The sequence below is a fragment of the Epinephelus fuscoguttatus genome, linkage group LG15 (genome assembly GCF_011397635.1).
Source record: "Epinephelus fuscoguttatus linkage group LG15, E.fuscoguttatus.final_Chr_v1".
NCBI lineage: Eukaryota > Metazoa > Chordata > Actinopteri > Perciformes > Serranidae > Epinephelus > Epinephelus fuscoguttatus.
In genome coordinates, this window is record NC_064766.1 from 25,688,103 (window position 1) to 25,710,106 (window position 22,004).

Here is a 22,004-nt window from a genome sequence, read left to right on the forward strand (position 1 = left end):
ACATTACGTCCTGTCCTTGCACTCATCTCAAATTATCATTCTGATGTTAAAAGAATATTGTAAGACTGCTGCAGCTCGTAGGTTTCAATTCCCTATCATTTGCTGCTTTAACAATGGTCTGTAAGTGTTCCATTGTGTCTATTAAGATAAATTAAATTTGTGACTCTCTACTTACATTATGTTGTGAGTGAGTCAAAACATGTCAGGGTGATGCAGATGAATCACACATTTCCATGTAGGTTGAGTTTGAACAGATGAAAACAAGTGATGTGAAGCAGCAGTGGAGAGTAACTAAGTACATCTACTCATCTACTTCATTCGTCTTTAGTTAGGCTTAGCTTTAATAACCTCTCAGATTACAATTTTTCATCCCCTTCCTGTCTGGTGTTCCTACTTGTTAAACTGGAAAATGAATCGTCACAAAGCTGAAAACAGGGTGGGTTTTCTGAGCTTATGTAAACATATGATGATCTTATAGAATATGACACATTGCTGTAAATTCACCTACCCAGCTATATATAAGGGGAGGTAAAATTAACACATCTACAGCAGTAAAATGAAACATACACATTAATTCAGCAGTAATATTCATCCAAAAACATCACATATAAAATTAAATGTCAGGGACCATTTTTATCTTTGATACTTAACGTAGTTTTACTTAAACCTCCTGCAGCTCTCCCCTCTCTGTCTAAGCCCACCAGACAACCGTGAGCATATGCACATGTCTTGTAGAGTCAGCCCCTCCTTGCCCTGCTCTCTCTTAACTTGGTTTATCAGACCACAAATGAGACAAGTTTTATCAAGCTGTGGACTGCTTCCCTGGTCACTAGCATGGGAAATGGAGCTGCGGTCGGTAGCTGTAGTGGCTCAAATTCAAACAGTGCAAAACCCCCAATGCCTGGTTTTACAGCAGGCTGGTGACCAGCAGCAGCACTGGAGATAACCTGTGTAAAGGCAGCAACAGAAAGTTTGCCTTACCAGTGGGAAGTCGGGACCGACACAGATTTTATAGTTCTTTAGCCCCTTTTAGTTTTTGTTTTCTTCTGTTTTCTTTCCTCTTCATAGTCATTACGCATTTTGTAGTTCTATGTCTCTTTGTAGTTTTATGTTTCTTTGTGGTTGTTTTTTGAGTCTCTTCCTTGGTGGTACATATTCATTTGAGTAACATTTTGCAGGTGAAGGCCAGGAGAACCCCTGACAGTTTAAGCCCCTGACACTGTGACCTCTAGACCTGTTCAATAATTCATCCATGCTGAGGACACACTGTGATTCGAGGCTTTAGTTAATGTTAGCTACATAACCGTGAACTTGAAGCTGCAGGTGTCAACCTTTGGTTAGCAGAAAGCTAAACTATAACCAATATTTTCTCTCCATGCTTGAAACACTTCGTTGATACTGACATGCGTTTTATCTAATTTTTTGTCAGACTCTCTTTCAAGCAGTCCATTTTCTTTTTTTGGGTCGCTTTGCAGTGTAGGCAGTTGTTGTCAGTGCTGGAATAGCAACTTTCTCTGCAGGATTCTCCGCCATTGAATCAGGCTTTAATTGAAGGGATGTGCACCTGCATTGGCATTTAGAAACACCCTCTCTCCAAAATAACCTGTGGTTAGTGAAAGTCTCCTGTCATGTATTTGATTCTTTAAAGCCTGAAAGCAGAGCCAAGAGGACATGTACAAGTCTAGTTTTCTCCCAGACCACCTGAATTACAATATGCTCAAAAGTTATCATGGGATTTTTTTCCCATTGACACCAAAATTAAACTGCCTACCCCGGCTCAAAGTAAGATTTTAAAAGAAGGTTTTTACTTGTAAGATTTTCTTCCAGCACTGATGTGAGACCAAAACCTTCACCTGCAATCCACCTCCCCTTATACGACTCCCACTGAGCATCACATTGTCTTTTTATTGTTTCCAGTTTTGGGATTTTATGGTTTCCAACATGCCATTTCTGTGAGTGAAAGTCAAAATGAAACACATCGCATTTCTCATTTGGGCTGATTCCTGCTTTAATTTCACAGCGCCCACACTCTGCTGCTCACATAATTCTTTAAAGTTAAATGATACTGTCTGCTTCATATTGTCATATCAAAGCGCCATAGGTGGTTATAATAACCACGCTTGTGAATGAATACCATTACCTCAGTGAGACTGTGATGCTGCCTTTTAAACGAGACTATTTGTGGAGCCGGTGGGTAAACTGTGTTTTCTCTTATAGCGATGGAAGTTGTGGGTAGACTGCTGTTCATTAGCGTTGGTGGAGCACATTGATAACAGTGTGTCATTGCAACGTGATTTGTCTCCATCCATCAGTCAGTTGTTGTATGTCCTCCTGATTCAAGTCGATCATCATTAATGTTTTCTGTATTATTGATCCAGTGACAGCTTCTTTCCCCTCTACCCCTCATAATTATCATCTCCATTTGTGCAAATGAGTTTTCCCCCTGCTCTGTGTGTCACCCAGTTGAGATGAGACAGTCAAGTGGAAATGTCCTGGTAGCTCTTGGCAGACGTCATCACTCATAAATAACTTGTGCTGTCAGGCAGCACTTTAACCATGATGTTTCCACAGAAGTCTGGTTGATCTTTAAGAGTCTGAACATGAAAACAAGTGTAAAGACTTGTTATATGCACATGTTTCCAAGCTAACGCATAAGAAAAGCACATTGTAACAGCACTGGTGTTCGAAAGCAGGTAATTTAATCATATTTACTATTTCAAGGCTACACGTCGAGAAAAAGATACATGCTTTTTTAAATACTGCATCGGGTTATGAACAGTAATCAAAGAGTAGATAAATATTCACATGTCCTACATACAGGTATGTTTACACTTCTATGTTTTACTACAAGAAGAGCAACAGATGCAGGTGATCCTTCAAACCTGGCATATTTATTTTTCCTCTTACCTGTACTGCTTTTTATCAGTCTAGATTGTTTTGGTGTGAGCTGCTGAGTGTTGGATATATCATCCGTAGAGAAGTCTGCCTTCTCTCCAGTATAATGGGACTAGATGGAACTCGGCTTGTGGTGCTCAAAGCGCCAAAAAAATACATTTGAAAACTCAACAGCAATGTCTCTTTACAGAAATCATGACCTGGTTACTCAAGATAATCCACAGACCTTGTTGTGAGCAGTTTTATGTCGGAACTATTTTCTTTCTACCGAACCGCCAACTGTATCACTGCGCAGAAAGAAGTGTTTATCTATTATCTATTCGAGCAAACAATTCAATACTCATGTAACCAGCACCAACAATGTCACTGCTTGGTAGTCTCACTCACCAGACCTTTCTCAAGAAAAGAAAGGTCTGGCTGGGCCGACTCGCACTTTAAGATTGGAGGAAAAAACGCCCCGGCTGCTTGTATTTCTTTCAGCCAATCACAATCGTTCTGGGCGGTGCCACAGCAACGGTGTGCTTGCAAAAATATTGCTGGGGGGAAAAAGGTTTCAGTGTAACACGCCCACAAAAATATTGCCTACAGGATGCGAACCATGGCAGAAAAATGGCTACATCCCCGCAAGATCAAACACCGCAAAAGTTAGTAAAGGACGTGTTGAAAACGGTTAAAAACTGCCGGAGGTGGTAGGGCGGGACTTCAGTGGGTGGCTTGTTCCGCCCAATGAGAGGCTGATCTATGCAGCGATCTTCCTCCCACTCAGACTAGCTGTGCAGAAGGAAGTGTGCATCCACTCAATTCATCCTCATACAATGGTTTGTAATGTAGCAGACTGGGTGATGTGATGTTATCTGTATGGATTCTGTCACTGTTAAGAATGTGTTATGTTCACCTGCAGTGAAATGGTCTCTTTTGGCAGTTACTGAGTTTTCCGTAATGTCAGTGAATGTGTCACTCTCAGCGAGGTTTTGTGCTTTTAGACGCTGTGAAGCCTGTCAGTCAGTTCGTGCCTCGTAGCTTCATTGCTAAGGGACGCTACAGTATAACATCCTCCAGAAAGGCACATACAACTCTTTGTATGATATCTAACGAAGTAGTGCCCCACGAGTGATGTTGCGTACTTAACGTAAAGTTACTTTGGCTTAGTTTTAGAAACATGGTTGGGTGTCTTTAGGTTTAGACGTATGTAGGTTACATTTAGGAAAAGAAATGTGGTTACGACGTACCTCAGAATGACTCAAAGTTCACTTCAGTTATTTTGAGGTTCTGAACACCTGTCTCCTAGAGGATTGCCTCGTGTTTTTTTGACCTATCTACCACCTTAATCTGCCTCTTTAAGGGGACTACTCCCTTCTTTACTCCCATCAGTGCATTGGTCACCTGATCACAGCCTTGCAAAATACATAAATTACTGCGGCTCATGATTTTTTTTTTTTTTTTTGTAGGAATACATAAAAACAGTCTGGTGCTAACTCACCTAGCACCACTGAGCTAGCTAACATTACAGCTCAGCCGAGTAGGATGCCATAAATGTTGACATCTCGTGCTGTCACTAGAACAAGCTTCTCGTCCATGAGTAGATGCACTCTTCCTTCTGTGCAGTGATACCGTTGGCCGGTTTGGTTTGGTAGAAAGAAAATAGTTCCTACATGAGACTGCTCACAACAAGGTCTGTGGATTATCTTGAGTAACCGGGTCATGATACTAGAAAGAGACATTGCTGTTGAGTTTTTCAAATGTATTTTTTGGTGCCACCAAACCAAGTGCCATTTTGTTCCATTTTACTGAAGAGAAGGCAGACATCTCTACAACCGATATCTCCAACACTCTGCAACTCACAATAAAACAATCTAGACTGATAAGTAGCACTACAGATAACAGGAAAAATATGTATTTGATTTGGGGGTGAACTGTCCCTTTAAGCTTTAAACAACATGTGCTATTACTGATTTTGCACATGGTCCGAGTAAGAACACAAAAAACAGGTGGAAACATGACAAACAGCATTAAAAAAAATCATTGTGTCTTCAGTATTTTCATAATATTATTCAAATACTTGTAAGGCACATGACTAATCAGCTATGCTACTTGTTACAAATACCATAGATAAACCATTACCTTGTGTTTATTTACCCTGCTTCAGTTAACTGACTTTCATTTTCACCCCACTCATTCTACGACTCATTCCTAGACAAAATGTTCTTGCTTTTAAACAGGAGCCATTGTGCATCCATTCTTTGCTGTGAAAGCACGCTGATAGGCAGCAGACACTAAGCCAGCCTGGAAATGTTATGCTTGAAATCATACAGTATGCACAAAAAATACATTCACCATCAACCCATTAGCTATATACATTCAGGCACAGGGAGAACATGCAAACTCCACACAGAAAGGATTCAAACCCAGAACCTTTCTGCTGCGAGGCGACCGTGCTAACCATCGTACACAAATACAAGAGACAGACGATGGGTTACATTTCCCATGCATGACAATGCTGTTGTATCATTCATATGATAATTTCATTGTTCATCCAAACATTGGCGTCAGAGAGGTCGACGTTGCTCCATCTCATCATTTTTTCCACTTCATTCAGTCTTCCTCAGTCCTCTGTTGAAATAGGATTTCAGTCACTGTAGATATTTCTGCAGTCTGGAGGACTTTCAGATACAGTAGAAGAGCGTGCGGCTATGAAGAATACTTGTTTTTTAAGTCAGTCTCTTAAAAGAACAGTGTGTAAGATTTAGGGGGATTTAGTGGCATCTAGGAGTGAGAATTGCAGATAGCAACCGGATGAAACTCCTGGTTAGTATTCCTCCAGTGTTCATTGTTTCTGAGGTTTTTATAGGGAGCTGAATTATCCACAGAGGTCTCCTTCTCTTTTGAAAACAAACCGACCCGCTGATTAAAACCAGTACAAACACTGAATAAGGCATTGTGTTACAAATCACTGTTTTTCCTATGCTGTTTGGCATGTCGCAGACCAGCTGCTCTCACAGCATCTGGTAGTTTGTGCTTGCCTTTCATCTCTGATAAATTAAGATCCAGACGTTCAAAAGGTTTTTATCAGGAGCAGAATCAACCGCAGAGGTCTCTTCCTCTCCAAAGCAAATGAACCAGGGGTCTCATGTATAAAACAGTGCATACGATCCATACTAGAAATGTACATACAGACAAAAGCCAAAAATGGCGTGCGCCCAAAAATATTCGACAATTTCTACAATCAGGCGTCCACCTCACCATGTGCATCGCCAATTTCCCGTCTCCAAAATGTTCATGAGTATGGGTCAAAGTTTCTCCCCTCAAGTCTGTTTTTATAGATCACAACTTATCCATGGGAAGTGGCCTACACCTCTTTCAGGCATTCCATGTGTATGCAATATTTGAAATTTAGACCCCAGGTTATTTAAACAAGTAAAAACACTGAATGAAGCATTTTCACATTAAAAAAACATTTTTCCGATGCTCTAGTTGCAGAGGGACTTCTAACTACAGTGGCCGATGTGAAAACGTCAATGACCCAATCTAGAGCTAGTTTGGTTATTCTTGGCTACTGTAGAAACATGGCTATGCAACGTGGCGATCTCTGTAGACAAGGACCTGCTCCCTATGTAGATATAAATGGCTCACTCGTAGGTAACAAAAACATACAGACATCCATTTTCATCCGCTTATCCAGGGCTGGGCCTGTACCACCTCAACTGACCCCTTTCAATGCGAAGGAGCAGTGGCTCTACTCCGAGATCCTTCCAGATATCCGAGCCCTTCACCCTATCTCTGAGGCTGAGCCCAGACACCCCACAGAGGAAACTCATTTCAGCTGCTTGTATCTGCAACCTCATTCTTTCGGTCACTATTCAGAGCTCTTGATGATAGGTGAGGGTTGGGATGTAGACGGACCAGTAAATTGAAAGCTTTGCCTTCTGGCTCAGAATGCCTCTTCACCATGATGGTCCGGTGCAGCACCTGCATCACTGCAGATGCCGCACCAAACCACCAATCCATCTCCCACTCCATTCTACCCTCACTTGTGGACAGGACCCAGATAATTGAACTCCCTTGCTTGAGGCAGTAACTCTCCCCCCAGCCCGGTTTGCCAGCAGATTGGGAGGTGCTGACTCGCACCTAAATGGCTCATTCTAAGGTAACAAAAACACAATGATTCTCATTTCCATGTGATTATACAAAAACATAAGAAAACATACTTATTATAATCAATTTTTGCCAATATATCCCCCTAAATCTTAGACGATGGACCTTTAAGGCTTGCCACATAACCTTTCATTATGTGGTTCTGTCCATTCGGGGAAATGTCATTACATCTTCATGCAACATCCACCAACACTTTGAGGGTTATCCTTCCATTTGGGGAGCCTTTCTAATATGAAAGTCAATGGGCAACTTATATTTAGTCATGGATGACAAGTCAAAGGAAAAACCAAAGAAAAGTGTCTTATGAGGTGCTGGAACATCACAGGCCTCCAGAAGAGCTTCAGTACTCCTTAGCAGATTCTTCAAGTCTCTGAGCTCTATTGGAGGGATGACATTCACTCATTTCACATCACTTTTGTGTGTTGGTGATGGTGGTAGCTAGCTGAAATGAATTCTGGATACTTTGTAGGCCATAGGATATGATCCACAACATTTCCAGGCTCTTGCATTTCTCCACTTTGGTTTTTCCTTTAACTTCTGTATATAATGTTCTCGGATGTCCTTTGGCCCCGACTAAGAACATTTCATGCTGTTTAGTGTTTTCTCGCTCAAGGTGCTGCGTTGGGTCATCTGTATGCTGGATTGTAACGACCAGCTGTGAGAATAACAGGTAAAGTGACTGAACATTTCTCTGAACCTCGTGGACATGAGGTTGTAGAGGATGGGGTTGACAGCAGAGCTCAGGTAGAAAAAAACTCCGGAGACGATGTGGACGTGCTCAAAAACCTGGAGGTGCTCCTCGGACGTCTGGTCAATGTAGCTCCACATCAAGCGGTCCACGTGGAAGGGAGCCCAGCAAATGCCGAACATAACCACCAGCACACCTGGACAAACCAGACAGTTTAGGTGAACAGTAGTAAACTGGACAGGTAGATTGAAGACAGGCAAACAGAAACACATGTACACATATTGTATACACTTGTACAGCCCAGTCACCAGAATAAAATGTTTGCATTGTACATTTCTGAACAGATATGTTACATTTATACATTTCATACATATGAAGTAGTTCAGATTACATGAATATGAGCTGAGTTTCTCATCAGGAGGAGGATGGTGTGACACCTTAGGCAAGACAGCTGCCAAGTAGCTAGTCTGAGTGGGAGGAAGTTTGCTGCATAGATCAGCCTCTCATTGGGTGGAACGAGCCACCTACTGAAGTCCCGCCCTACCACCTCTGGCAGTTTTCAACCGTTTTCAACACGTCCTTTACTAACTTTTGCGGTGTTTGATCTTGCGGGGATGTAGCCATTTTTCTGCCATGGTTCGCGTCCTGTAGGCGATATTTTTGTGGGCGTGTTACACCAAAACCTGTTTCCCCCCAGCAATATTTTTGCAAGTGCACCGTTGCTGTGGCACTGCCCAGAACGATTGTGATTGGTTGAAAGAAGTACAAGCAGCCAGGGCGTTTTTTTCTCCAATCTCAAAGTGAGAGTCAGCCCAGCCAGACCTTAATTTTCTTGAGAAAGGTCTAGTGAGCAAGACTACCAAGCAGCAGACCACTGTTCAAGACTAACAAATCTGGGGGGTTTAAACGAGAGTTCGGGAAATGTCCAACCATTTTTGTAGCGACAAAAGCAGGTGTTTTTTAACAAGAGTTTAGGACATCTTTGGCCGGTGTTTTATGATGATAGATGGGACACATCCTGCCATCTCTGTAGCAACAAAAGCGTGTATTTTTTATTTATTATTATTATTTTTTTTTTTTTTACAATAGTTCAGGACATGTCTTGCCATTTTTTTGACTACAAGAGGGTAATTTTTAACGAGAGCCCGGGACATGTCAAAATGTGTTTGTAGCAAAGAAGCAGGTGAGCTTTAATTAGAGTTTGGAAAATGTCAAGCGGTTTTTGTAGCAACAAAAGCAGATGTTTTTTTAACGAGAGCTCGAGACATGTCCAAGCATGTTTGTAGCGACAAAAGTGGCATTTTAATTTTTTTTGTAATGACAAAAGCAGGTGTTTTATAATGATATATGGGACTTGTCCTACCATCTTTGTAGCAACAAAATTGTGTATTTTTTTTTTTTTACCATAGTTCAGAACATATCCTGCCATTTTTGTGGTTACAAGAAGGTAATTTTTAACGAGAGTTAGGTACATATCAAGTGACAGATGGGGTTGAGTTTTATTGAGAGTTGGGGAAATATCCAGCTGTTTTTGAAGCGACAAAAGCAGGTATTTTTTAATGAGAATTCAGCACATGTCCAAGCGTGTTTGCACTAACAAAAGTGGGTGTTTTTTTGATTAGAGCACAGGAATGTCCAAGTGTCTTTGTAGCAACAGAGGCGGGTGTTTTTTAATGAGAGTTCGGGACATGTCCAAGTGTGTTTGTAGTGGCAGAAGCAGATGAGTTTCAATTGTAGGTTGGGAAATTTTCAGCGATTTTAGTAGCAACAAAAGCGTACAAATTCAAATGTAACATGCAGAAACGTACAATGCCAACATTTATTCTGGCAACTGAGCTGTCACATGATATTCCCAGACACACTGGCAATCCGGACGTCAGTTTTAGTTACCATAATGTGACAGACATCTAGACAAAGCTGAGACCAATGGGCTGTAAGTTAAAACTTAGAATCACAAGTCAGTCTTTAGACGCTTTGCTCAACTAAAGACTGATGACTTTCTCCCTGATTTTGTGTTTAGATGGGCGGATACAATTTCAGAGTTTAAAAAAACTCCCTACGTTGCAGAACCAATAGTAAATCTGCAGGGCGGTCCTTCGGTTGCTCGCTGAACTCTTGAGCTTGTAAACATAGTCCCACTAGAAACATGTGTAGCGGTATACGAAATGGCTCAGCTGTGCTCGCAGAAAACGCTGTCAAAGTTAGTGGATGTTTGTTGCGTTTGCGGCGACACATTCTCACTAACTAAAAGAAACAAACATAATCTTTTACAAGGCCATGACTCATCCATCTGGCCAGACTATAGAGGGATTCGCCTTGTTGTTTACAAATACTACTTTACTTATATATATATATATATATATAGCCTATATATCACATTTTTCACATCACTGTATCACCGTTTAGACTAATCCGATGTTTGTAAAGTCTATAAACACAATGATTGAACAAACATTACTATTTCTGTGTGCACGTTTAGCTGGGCTAACCGTTAGCTGTTAGCCCTGTTAGCTATTAGCAGTGTCTGTAATAGGTAATAACTCATTAAACGGTCCATGAAAAAAATATCTTTTCCAGCGGATATCTTAGTTACAACATGATTGAGCTAGCAAAGCAGTTTTGTGTTGCTATGTGTGGTAATTATTCAGTTTTAGGAAATCACGATGTCTAGAAAGCATCTGTGGCTGCAGCTGACAGGGACAGCTAACAGCAGCAGCAAAGGTAACATCAGGACATCATCTGTTAAAAGCCTCCTGTTGTCGGATACGACATGAAACTACTCCAGTTAGCTCAATAATGTTGTAACTAAGACATCTGCTGGAAAAAATATTTTCTTTACGGATGAGCACACATTTGATAAAACGGAATTAAATCTCTTGGCATCCATTTTCAAGCTCTCTGTGTGTGTTTGTTTCCTTGTGGACGAGAAAAGGGGGAGCGCACATTTCCGAGAAGGCGTGTCCTTTTCAAAAATGCAGGAGGCATTGCTTTGTTGCCGGCCATTTTCGCCGGTGTGTTAAACACACTTTAGAAAGAGTGTCCCCAGACTATCAGAAGGTGGAGATCTCTGATTGTCTAGTGGCGAGACTAGTTAAAACTATACTGGAAACAATAGGTGTACACACACACACACACACACACACTCAATTTAAATGTAGTTTTCTGCTTCTTAGCAACTTGAAGAAAACCAAAATTACACCCACACAGCATCTTGGTGACTTGCAGGTTGCGTTTGCTCAGCTTCTGCTCGTGAGACCTGGAGAGACTTTCTGGTCCAAAGCTACCCCTGGTGTCCACCACAATTATCCTCTCCTTGTACAGATGCAGGCCAATGAGCAGGTAGAGAACGCTGATTATCAACATGGGGAGCAGGAAGAAGGCCAGCGTGGAAATCAGGATGATCAGGTTGTACATCCATTTGGGCTTAATCACATCTGAGGATGGAAATGTAAGAGATAGATGTGTCAGTCAGATCATGATCCCACCTGTACCATGGCTGCTACAGCTTTTTATACCACTGGAAAACTTCCCAGCCCAGGATTGCAAAATCAATCAATCAACAACTATTAGATGCGGATCTAACTTCAGTGATCTTTGACTTTTCCTTGATGTTTCCTCTGGTGTTATTGGCTGCCTGACAATTTAGTGTTTTTAATAACATTCCTTGACAACTATTGTATGGATTACCATGGCATTTGGTTCAGATATTGTGAATGTGAACTACCTGTACCTGCAACCTACACTGTACTGTATATGGTAATGTAGTTTGGTCAGATCACACTGGATTAGAGTATTAGAAGGTCAGGTCGCCAGACTATTGCAGGGCTGATACATTCATTCTCACCTATGGGCAATTTAGAGTTACTGATTAACCTGCATGTCTTTGGACTGTGGGAGGAAGCCGGAGTACACAGAGAAAACCCACACCAATGGGACAGACACCCTGGGTTCGAACCAGGAACCCTCATACTGTGAGGCAACAGTGCTAACCACCACACCACCATGCCATGGAGATTGTTAAATTACAATAATTGTTGTGATCACAACGTCTTGGACAGGGCTGACTTATGTATGAATACATCGGCCTGCACTGTACTTTGTGCTCAGTGTGCAGTTAGCAAATCTCACCATGTTAACATGCTAAACTAAGACAGTAAACATTATAAACATTATACACTCTTAACATCAACATGCTGGCATTTTCATTATGAGCATTTTCGTATGTATATCTGACTAACAAAGCTGCTAAAAAAATCCTAATAGATCTGCTCTAAAAATAGCAAAAATTAAATCTCAATAATGAAATCTATACGTACAGCAGATAGCAGATTGGGGAAACTGTCGTCCAAACCTTGGAGGCAGCACCGCAATCCCATGCAGACTGGTGTTTGGCACAGCACACAACATGGACAGCACCCACAGCATGACGATGACCCTCTTGACATGAGCACGCGTGGCCATGTGTTTGACTTTGAGAGGGTGCACCACCGCCACGTAGCGCTCCACGCTGAGCGCTGTGACATTGAGGATGGAGGCAAAGCAAACCGTCTCAAACAGGAAAGTTTTGAAGTAGCAGCCCCCCTCCCCGAGCAGGAAGGGGTAGTTCTGCCACATCTCATACAGCTCTAATGGCATGCCCAGCAACAGCACCAGCAGATCAGACACCGCCAGGCTCAGCAGGTAGTAGTTAGTGGGCGTCTGCATCACCCTGTGGCGCAAAATGACAGTGCAGGTCAGAGAATTGCCCAGCACGCCCACCATGAAGATGGTGAGGTAGGTGATGCAGACGGGAAGGAAGATGGGGGACCTTGAGGGCCCCAGCTGCTTGGCCAGATACTCCTCCTCACTCAAGCACATGTCACCCAGATCTTGTGCGGTGGCATTAGCCAACACCCAGGAGATATTCATCCCACACAGCACAGCAGCCTCGGGGCAGCCCACGTCACTGAAAACAGTGGCAGCAGATGTGAAAAGAGCAGCGAGGGAGCAGTTTAACTCCGGCATGTTGCTGATCGGCAGGAAGGTTACTTGTATTTTAAACCTAATGGAAAAAGAAAGAAGAGAAAAGGTGCATTTTAAAGACTTGCCTCACCAGTTTTACACATGATGTTCAGCCTACTCATCAGAAGGAGAACTACAGAGTGTGAAAACAGCTGCTTATAATGTCTTCTGTGGCTCAGGATGGTATGGAGCCTCCACTGGCTTTTTTTCTTTGCATTCCCTCATATTCATTGTTTAATTCTCAATCTACGCAATTTTTCAGGCAACTGGCAGCTGAAATGTGACTATATCGCAAATCCTTCACACACATGCAACATGTTCGTAGCACAAGGTCAGTTATGAGCAGCGTGCCTGGAGCAGTTTGTGGGATTGCTACTTGGCCAGGGGCGAAGAACTGGCTCCTCTCCAGCTGCCAGTCCACACGTGATCTGTAAAATATGCTTCCACCATGAATACTGAAATCAGGTCAGACCTGTCAACCACGAAGGGACTTGAACCCTCAATCTTCTGATCCGAAGTCAGACGCCTTGTCCATTAGGCCACGTGGTCTTACTTCTGAGTCACAATATTTCTCAGTCCCTTGTGATATATTTTGTGTACTCTCACAATACTTCTCTTCAGGGCCGTACGCAGGATTTTTGAAATACTGAGGTCATTTAGTCGTGGTGCACGTGGGGGGTCAGAAATTTTTGTCAATTATATATCAAAAGCCTTCAATCTGGTGTACTTTGACAGCCAAATTAAGAGGCTACATCTATAAAGAACTACACACATCATATTAGATTAACCCCATCTTATCATGTTTCTCTTCCCACTTCATACTATAGCGTAATTGCCTTTCACCAAACTTTGTTTGTGGGTATTTATAATTATGTTTGAACCACTTATTCTTTAGCAGGAAGTACTTCTCTACATCTGTCAGTTGTCGGTTATATTAATTTTTATATCAATGAAAAAAACAAATCTGTGTTACTAAATTCTTACATTTTTATATGTGTCTCAGCACAGCAAGTTGGAAGTTGACATATTCTGCCATATCTGAAGAGGGGAGACTCTCTGGAATCTGGCAATATAAGAACCATGATGGTGGGACATTCTGTCACTTCACAGCTGTCCAAAACATGTGGTTTGTGCGTGTCCCCCTCAATGTATATGGTGACTATGGCCCTGTCAGCATGCATAATTAGGCTACTGTTGTCTGGGTGTGCAAAGGTGAAGTGCGCTGGTCTTGTCATACAAAGTTTGATTGAGTGACAATTGGAGAATATGGAGATATTTGCATCTTGAAAGCCGGACTACAAATGTGGATAGACAGGGAGAAACACACGCAAGCCTAAGACATGGTAAGATACGATATTCCTCACTATATGAAGTGACTGATAACAAGATCTGTATAATGGATTGTAAAGAAATTCGTCAGGTTTTTATTTTGTAGACAATTGATCTGTATTTATAGCGTGATAGGATGACAGCACAATGATGTGTGTGGTATCCTCGGAAAGCTCTGGTCCTGCAGTTTCATATGATATGTGTAGCATTTCTGTGCATTTGTGAGTAATCCATCCAAGAGTAACGTGTATGCAAAGCTGTATGAAAGCTGCGTCGATCAAACAAGAGTACCAGAATTTTCTTTTTTAAATAATTGTTATAATAGAGAAGAGAGAGTCACTCAATCAACTTCCATCGGTCCCCCCACGTACTTTTACCGCACAAATGAAATGGTTTATTTTTATTTTCATTTTATTTATTCATTTAGGTCGGGTAAAAATACCGAGGTCATCACCTCGGTGTCCTCAATGGTAGTTACGGCCTTGCTTCTCTTCCTCCATTCCTTCTGAGCTATCAGCAATGTCCGTTTCCGCTCAGCAGCTCCCAGTGGAACGCCCCAGTATGGATCAGCTCATTGCATGTCACAGCTAGGCTTTTAGTAGGCTGCTATAGTACTAACAATTGGAGGTGGCTAAAAGCTCCTTCACTGACACTGCATGCTCCTGGGCCACCAGAGGCTACAGCAACAGCAATTAACTTATGTAAAGTGTTATTGAGTACCATGAAAAGCACTCTATAAACAAAATGCATTTTTACTATTATTATTTATAGTGAGATGACTCCTCAGGTGCACACAGTGAGCGTTTGTTGGGGACAAAAATCACAGATCTTATATAAATGCTACGTACTAACTGATACCGGTGGCGTGAAAGACTGCTGCAATTTTTTTAAGCTACTTATCTTAAGTATTTTAAGATGTTTATACAAAACATAAACACCATAGAGGAACACTATGGGGGGCACTCCAGTTTAGAATTCATGAGTCCGCGTGTTAAATGTCCTTTTATTCGGTCATAAAGGGATGGACACGGTCAGCAACAATACTCAGGTAGGCTGTGGTGTTTAAACCATGCTCAGTTGGTACTAAAGGGCCCAAAGTGTGCCAAGAAAATATCCCCCACACCATTACACCACCACCAGCAGCCTGAACCCTTGATACAAGGCAGAATGGATCCATGCTTTCATGTTGTTTACACCAAATTCTGACCCTACCATCTGAATGTGGCAGCAGAAATCCAGACTCATCAGACCAGGCAACGTTTTTCCAATCTTCTATTGTCCAGTTTTGCTGAGGCTGTGTGAACTGTAGCCTCAGTTTCCTGGTGTTAGCTGACAGGAGTGGCACCTGGTGTGGTCTTCTGCTGCTGCAGCCCATCTGCTTCAAGGTTGGACGTGTTGTTGCTTCAGAGATGGTCTTCTGCAGACCTTGGTTGTAACCAGTGGTTATTTGAGTTACTGTTGCCTTTCTATCATCTTGAACCAGTCTGGCCATTCTCCTCTGACCTCTGGCATCAACAAGGCATTTTCACCCAGAGAACTGCTGCTCACTGGATATTTTCTATTTTTTGGACCATCCTCTGTAAACCCTAGAGATGGTTGTGTGTGAAAATCCCAGTAGACCAGACCAGCCTGTCTGACACCAACAACAATGCCACGTTCAAAGTCACTTCAATCACCATTCTCATGCTCTGTTTGAACTTCAGCAGGTTGTCTTCACCATGTCTACATGCCTAAATGCATTGAGTTGCTGCCACGTGATTGGCTGATTTGCTATTGGAGTTAACAAGCAGTTGAACAGGTGTACCTAATAAAGTGGCCAGTAAGTGTATATCATTAAAAATACATTAAAAAAGCAAGTGATATTGGGTTGCTACATGGGTGACCTGTTCGCAGCTTACTTTGTGCAGATGATACGATAATGTTGCATTGGAACGCAGAACATCTTCTATCTATCTTTTGGATGGTGATGCCATCATGTTTTGTTTTTTTTTTGTTTTTTTTTGTTGAGACTTCAATTTTATAACTGAAAAACTGGAGTAGAGTTCTGAAGATGTGAGCATTTATCAGGCAAAGGAAGGTCTAATAAAAGGTGACAGCCAATTGCATCATGGGAACTGTCGGATCCAGCTGTTTTGGAGCTTAACCCACACTGGCGACTGAAAGCCAGAATAAATCTCGCCCTCTGTCCAAATCTGTGTTTTGTGAGTCCCTCAACCTTATGAAAATGCAGCACTAAATTACTGAAATACCCCTTTAAGCTATGAAGGTACAAATAATGCATTACAGTTATTAGAAATTAAACTCAGAGTGAGCTCTAGTAATGTGACTTTTTTTTTAAAAAAAAACTTTTTTCCTTCAGTAAATCATCTGGTTTGTTTGAATATGAAAGAGAGGCTTTTCACCACTGGCTCTATTAATTAAAGTAACAATATGAAGGTCAGAATATGTACTGTTAACCTGTGGCCAGCATTTTTGTAGCTACCAAAAAAATCACCTGAGGGCATGAATTGATATCCTAATTTCAACCAACCGGTCCAAGCAGTCTAATCAGTTAAATGAATAAATGGCGTGCATTATTACCACAACAGCAGTAATTAAGATGTTTGGCTTATGTTCTCCTAGCCATTTACATGTAATTATGCTGGAAAAAAAATATTGGTCTGTATAATTTTCTTAAATATCATTTGTATCCTCGAGAAAAAATGTAGTCCAAGATTAACAATGTTGTCTCAGTGTTGTCTATTTTGCAATTTATGTTCAACAGAACACAGAGTCCAGAGAAGCTTTTGTTTGGGTTCCCACACTGGATTTGTTTATCCATTCAACATGCAACAGAGTTATTAAGATAACTTTATGTCATGGACAGAAAAACTCACCTGCAGTTTGTGGACTCCTCAAGCACTTTGTCCTCGTCTTATCTACAAGATGAATCAGATCTGAAGAAAGGTGAGAAGGTGTGTGATCATCACGTTTCTCTGCATCCTGGACGTAGTTTTGCTGGCACTTTGTCCTGACTGCCTTGGAGCTCCAGTGCGTCACAGCTGCTTCGACTTCCCGTAGCCTATTTGAGCACTGGTGTTCACCCCACCTCTCTCCCTCTCTCACTTTCTCCCTCTCTCCCTCTGTGTCTCCCTCTCTCCCTCTGTGTCTCCCTCTCTCTTTTCATCATAGATCATCTTGTTTACAGCCTTCACCATTTGCTGCCTTCTTTATCTCTCTCTCCTCCAGCATAACTTCTTTAACCTTTTTTTTCCTTTGTCTCCCTTGCACACACACACACACACACACACACACACACACACACACACACACACACACACACACACACAGAGGACATTGCATTGACATACATTAATTTCCTGGTTTCCTGGAGACCAACCCCCAGGCTGGCCATATACTTTTTAACCACATGACATACTTAGCTCTGTACTGCGTGCTACTGGAGGACCCCACTAGAGGGCACACCTCAGAACTCACAGTATATAAAGCTTCCACATGCACATGATGTAAACTACAAACATGGCGACACTCGAGGAGACTATTTTTTATAGTTAATTCCGAGACCATGGCAGAAAAAGCTACAGTTGCACCATCATAAATGGCCGTATACTTATCATTGCATAGCGGCAATGACACATCGTACAGTTGTGGACATTTCAGATGTGGGCTCTAAGTTTGTCCTCAAAACTTCCCACCTTTGCTGTTGCTGCTGACGTTCCTATTGACCTCGTCACATCATCACATTGCCCCTACAATTCTTGTGTGTTTTACATCTTGCGTAATTTCTTCTTTTTTTTCTTTTCTTTATTGAGCTTTTTAAACACAAAAGATTCATGGACACAACATGACGAAAGCATAAAATGTTGCCCAAGTATTATACAGAATACATTATTATAGACTAAGTAAAAAGAAACCAAAATATAAAAAAACAAATAATCACAGCACGAGACAACAACACAAGATAGAAAGACACAACAAAATAGGGCTGCATAACCGTACAGTCTTGTTGGAGTCGCACTCAAGTCCGCCACAAAATCACATGGGGGCCTGAAAAAAAGGCCACACCCATACGGAAACGCCAGTCCCTCCCTAAAAGAAAACAACAACATTAGCATGTTGTGAAAATGACTGCCTACGTATCGCGTACAATGCACAAACGCATCACGAATAATACATATGTGCATCTTGTACAACGTGTGCAACAAGAAAAAAAAATATGTATGTATATATATACATATGTATATATATATATATATATATATATATATATGTTTATCTGGCGCCATCGTATCAACATGAGCTCAAAGACATGAAAGCGACATCTAACCATCATGTCCTTATTACGTAACAAATCATAACACATTGACAATCAAAATACTCACAACCAAATACATTTACAGTTGTGTAATCCTAAGATTCAAGTCTTGTATGCTGTAAAGCCCTGTGAGGCAAATTGTGATTTGTGATATTGGGCTTTATAAATAAAATTGATTGACTGATTGATTGATTGAACAGAGCACCAGATCACAGTTTCAGAATTATACCAAGCAAAACCCATTTCTAAGTGTTAAGAGGTGTAGTTAATTGATCCACGTAAGAAATAAAAGGCTGCCATATTACACTAAATTTACCAGTAGCTCCTTGTAATACATATCTAACCTTTTCGACTTTGAGAAAATACGTGACATCACAGATCCACCTGCCAAAGGAAGGAGGGCAGTCACTCTTCCAGTTTAAAAGAATAATACAATTCAGTTGAGTGTTTGTTAAAATGAGATCCCCTGATGGCACTCGAAAAAGAGCAAGGAACGGACATGGTTTAATTATACAGCCTACTATTTTTGAGTACAGTTTAAATATAGAAGACCAAAACATTAGTAAAGTGGGACATGACCAGAATGTGTGTTAAAGGCAGGCAGGGGCTTGCTTGCATCTGTCACATGTGGGGCTAATTTCCGGAAAATTTTGAGAGAGCTTGACCTTAGACAGATAAAGACGGTGAACAAGAAGAATAAATGTTTTTAAGAATTTAAGACCACTTACCTTCTGATATGCTACATTCAAGATCATTCTCCCACTTTTCCTTTATAGACACAAGTGAAGAGTCTTCCAACTCAAAAATAAATGTATAAAGCTTGGATATTGTTCCCTTGACTTCTGGTTTGATTTCCAAGATTATATCAAGAGATGTGGAGGAAGATTAAATTTGTTCTTGATTTGATCGAATGACATCAATGTTCCTTCATTATACAGAAAGCTTATATTTGAAATACCTGCTTTGGACCACTGATCAAATGCTTTGTCGATGAGGGAGGCTGGGAACAGATGGTTAGCTGCAATAGGGGCATATATAGACTGGGAAAATAATCTGTAATGTTTCCTGAACTGAGACCAAATTTTCAAAGAGTGTAAAACCACTGGGTTCAGACAGGCTTGGGTTTGCGCAAAGGGATTGATGTACACAGAAGGGCAGAGAGTGAAAATTGAGTGCAGGAACAAGATTCAATTTGTAGCCAAGCAGGAGTATCATGAGAAGTGGTATAAAACAGCCAATAAAGCATAGCCTTGATATTTACTGCCCAGTAATAAATCTGAAAGCTCGGAAGAGCCGTACCACCATGCATCTTTGGTCTTTGCAAGAATACTTTCCGAATCCAAGCTGTTTTATTGCTCCAAATAAATGATGAAATTAAGCTGTCCAGCTTTTTAAAGAAAGACTTGATGAGAAAGAGTGGAATGCATTGAAATAAATATAAAAACTGAGGAAGAATGTTCGTTTTAACTGTGTTAATTCTTCTGATTAATGAAAGAGGCATATTAGACCAGCGCAGAAGATCCCGCTAGGTATGATTCAGAGGTGGAGTGAAATTGGCTTTTAACAATTGAGAGTAAGATTTACAATTGAGAGTAAGATTTTGTAAGAGATATACCAAGGTAATTTATTATTTTATTTTTAAAGATATTTTTTTGGGCCATTTTGCCTTTAATGGACAGGTAAGTTTGAAAGGGGGAGAGAGAGAGAGAGAGAGAGAGAGTGGATGACATGCAGCAAAGGGCCACAGGCTGGATTTGAACCCGGGCTGCTGCGGTAACAGCCTTGTACATGGGGAGCCTGCTCTACCACTAAGCCACTGATTATTTATTATTTTAAATGGTAGGGAATTAAAAGAGATTGGCCTGGTGTCAGTATTGAAAATGGGTAGTAGCTCACTTTTGTCAAGGTTGAGTTTATATCTTGAAAACTTACCAAAGTCTTCAAGAGTATTAAGAATATGCGGAATAGATAAAAAAGGATCAGATACATATAAAAGAACATCATCTGCATACAGTGAAATTTTATGCTCCCGATTTGACCAAAAAATCCCTTTAATATCTATGCATTGCCGAATCGAGGCTGCCAGAGGTTCCATAACTAGTGCAAAGAGTAGAGGAGATAATGGACAACCTTGTCTTGTCCCGTGCTGCAGAGGAAAAAATGGTGAGTGTGTATTATTTGTTCTAACTGAAGCCAGGGGGGAAGTATATAACAGTCTGATCCAAGAAATAAAAGTATTGCTAAAGCCAAAACGTCAAAGAACATAAAACAGATAAACCTATTCCACACGATCAAAGGCTTTTTCTGCGTCGAGGGACAAAAGTACCTCTGGACGCTACAATGAGGATGAAGTGTAGAGGATATTCAATGCATGCCTAATATTAAAGAAAGAATGTCTATTCTTAATAAAGCCAGTCTGGTCTGAGGAGATGATGGTGGGCAAAACAGATTCAAGGAGAGCCAGCGCTTTAGCTAATATCTTAACATCAACATTAAGGAGACTTATTGGACGATATGAGGAGCAGTCTAGAGGATCCTTGCCTTTTTTCAAAAGTAGAGAAATTGAAGCTTGACAAGTGTTGGAGGAAGACTGGATAAGTCTAAACTATGATCAAATACATTTTTTAAGTAGAGCACTCAATTTTTGAGAAAATGTCTTAAAGAATTCTGTAGAGAAACCATTCGGGACATAGCGATAATTTCTAATGCAGGATTTATACTAAAGCCCTTGTGGAGCCTGACGCACATCTCCCCAGAAATGTAACTACACATCGCGGTGATGCAGACCTCCTGTCTATTTTTGTAAGATGAAACTATTTCCCTCAGTGGAAACAAAGCTTTTATTTACTTTAATTCCACAGATAAGAAACAATAAATTTTGAAGACTTGGGCTAATAATGTTAGCATGTTATATTTGTTTGAGAAACGTGATAAGACAGTTGTATGTGAGTGAACCTTGTGGGTTGTAATGGAGCCAAATTTTATAACCTTACCTTTGTTAAATGTTGCTGTTGTCCCTGGTTTTATATGAGTATAGAAAAAAGTCCGCTAGCCACTAGGCTAATTTATACAATGTAAAATGCCATAGGCTTGTACTAATAACATTAGCGTGTTGTATTTGTGGGGAAAATGTGTCCAGATAAAGACAAGTGTTTGTCTGTGAATGCTGCGAGTTATAGTGAAGCTGCTTTGTGAGTCATTGTCTCTATTAAGCCATGTTTAATGTCTTCTTCTGCCAAGTGTGAACCCTCCCTTGGGATTCCTTTAGTGTTCTTTGTTTAGGGGTTTATTACCAGGAATTGAATTATCCGCAGCAGTCTCTTCCTCTCTAAAACAAACAGACAAGTTGATTTAAACTGGTAAAAACATTGAATAAAGCAGTTTCACAATAAAATCAGTGTTTTTCTGATGCTTTTTCGTTGTAGAGGGGCTGATAACTATTGTGGCCAACTGGAAATGTGAATGTCCCCATGTAGAGCCAATGTTTGGTTTGCGCAGTCTGGGCTACTGTAGATGGACCTGCTCCCTATAAATGGTTCATTCTGAGGTAACCAAATCATGATGATTCTTATTTTCAGGTGATTATACACCAAAGAAAACATACTGATTACATAATTTTCCACT

The 22,004-nt window shown here is 40.9% G+C and overlaps 1 protein-coding gene and 1 non-coding gene across 3 annotated transcripts; both read right to left on the reverse strand.

The window, feature by feature from the left end:
• Positions 1–5,509: 5,509 nt before the first annotated feature.
• LOC125901935 (neuromedin-U receptor 1-like) lies at positions 5,510–17,090 on the reverse strand. 2 transcript variants are annotated; one of them, XM_049597970.1, is made up of 5 exons: positions 16,942–17,090; positions 12,543–12,776; positions 12,052–12,443; positions 10,939–11,169; positions 5,510–7,931 (listed from the first exon to the last, which is right to left on the reverse strand). In XM_049597970.1, the coding sequence occupies exons 2-5, from the start codon at positions 12,737–12,739 to the stop codon at positions 7,621–7,623; spliced, it is 1,131 nt and encodes a 376-aa protein (XP_049453927.1). In that variant the 5' UTR covers positions 12,740–12,776; positions 16,942–17,090; the 3' UTR covers positions 5,510–7,620. The 2 variants fall into 2 exon arrangements, with proteins under 2 accessions (XP_049453927.1, XP_049453925.1); XM_049597968.1 differs by having other exon boundaries at positions 12,052–12,776.
• trnar-ucg (transfer RNA arginine (anticodon UCG)) lies at positions 13,213–13,285 on the reverse strand. Its single transcript has one exon. It is a non-coding gene; the product is annotated as a tRNA-Arg (tRNA).
• Positions 17,091–22,004: the final 4,914 nt, after the last annotated feature.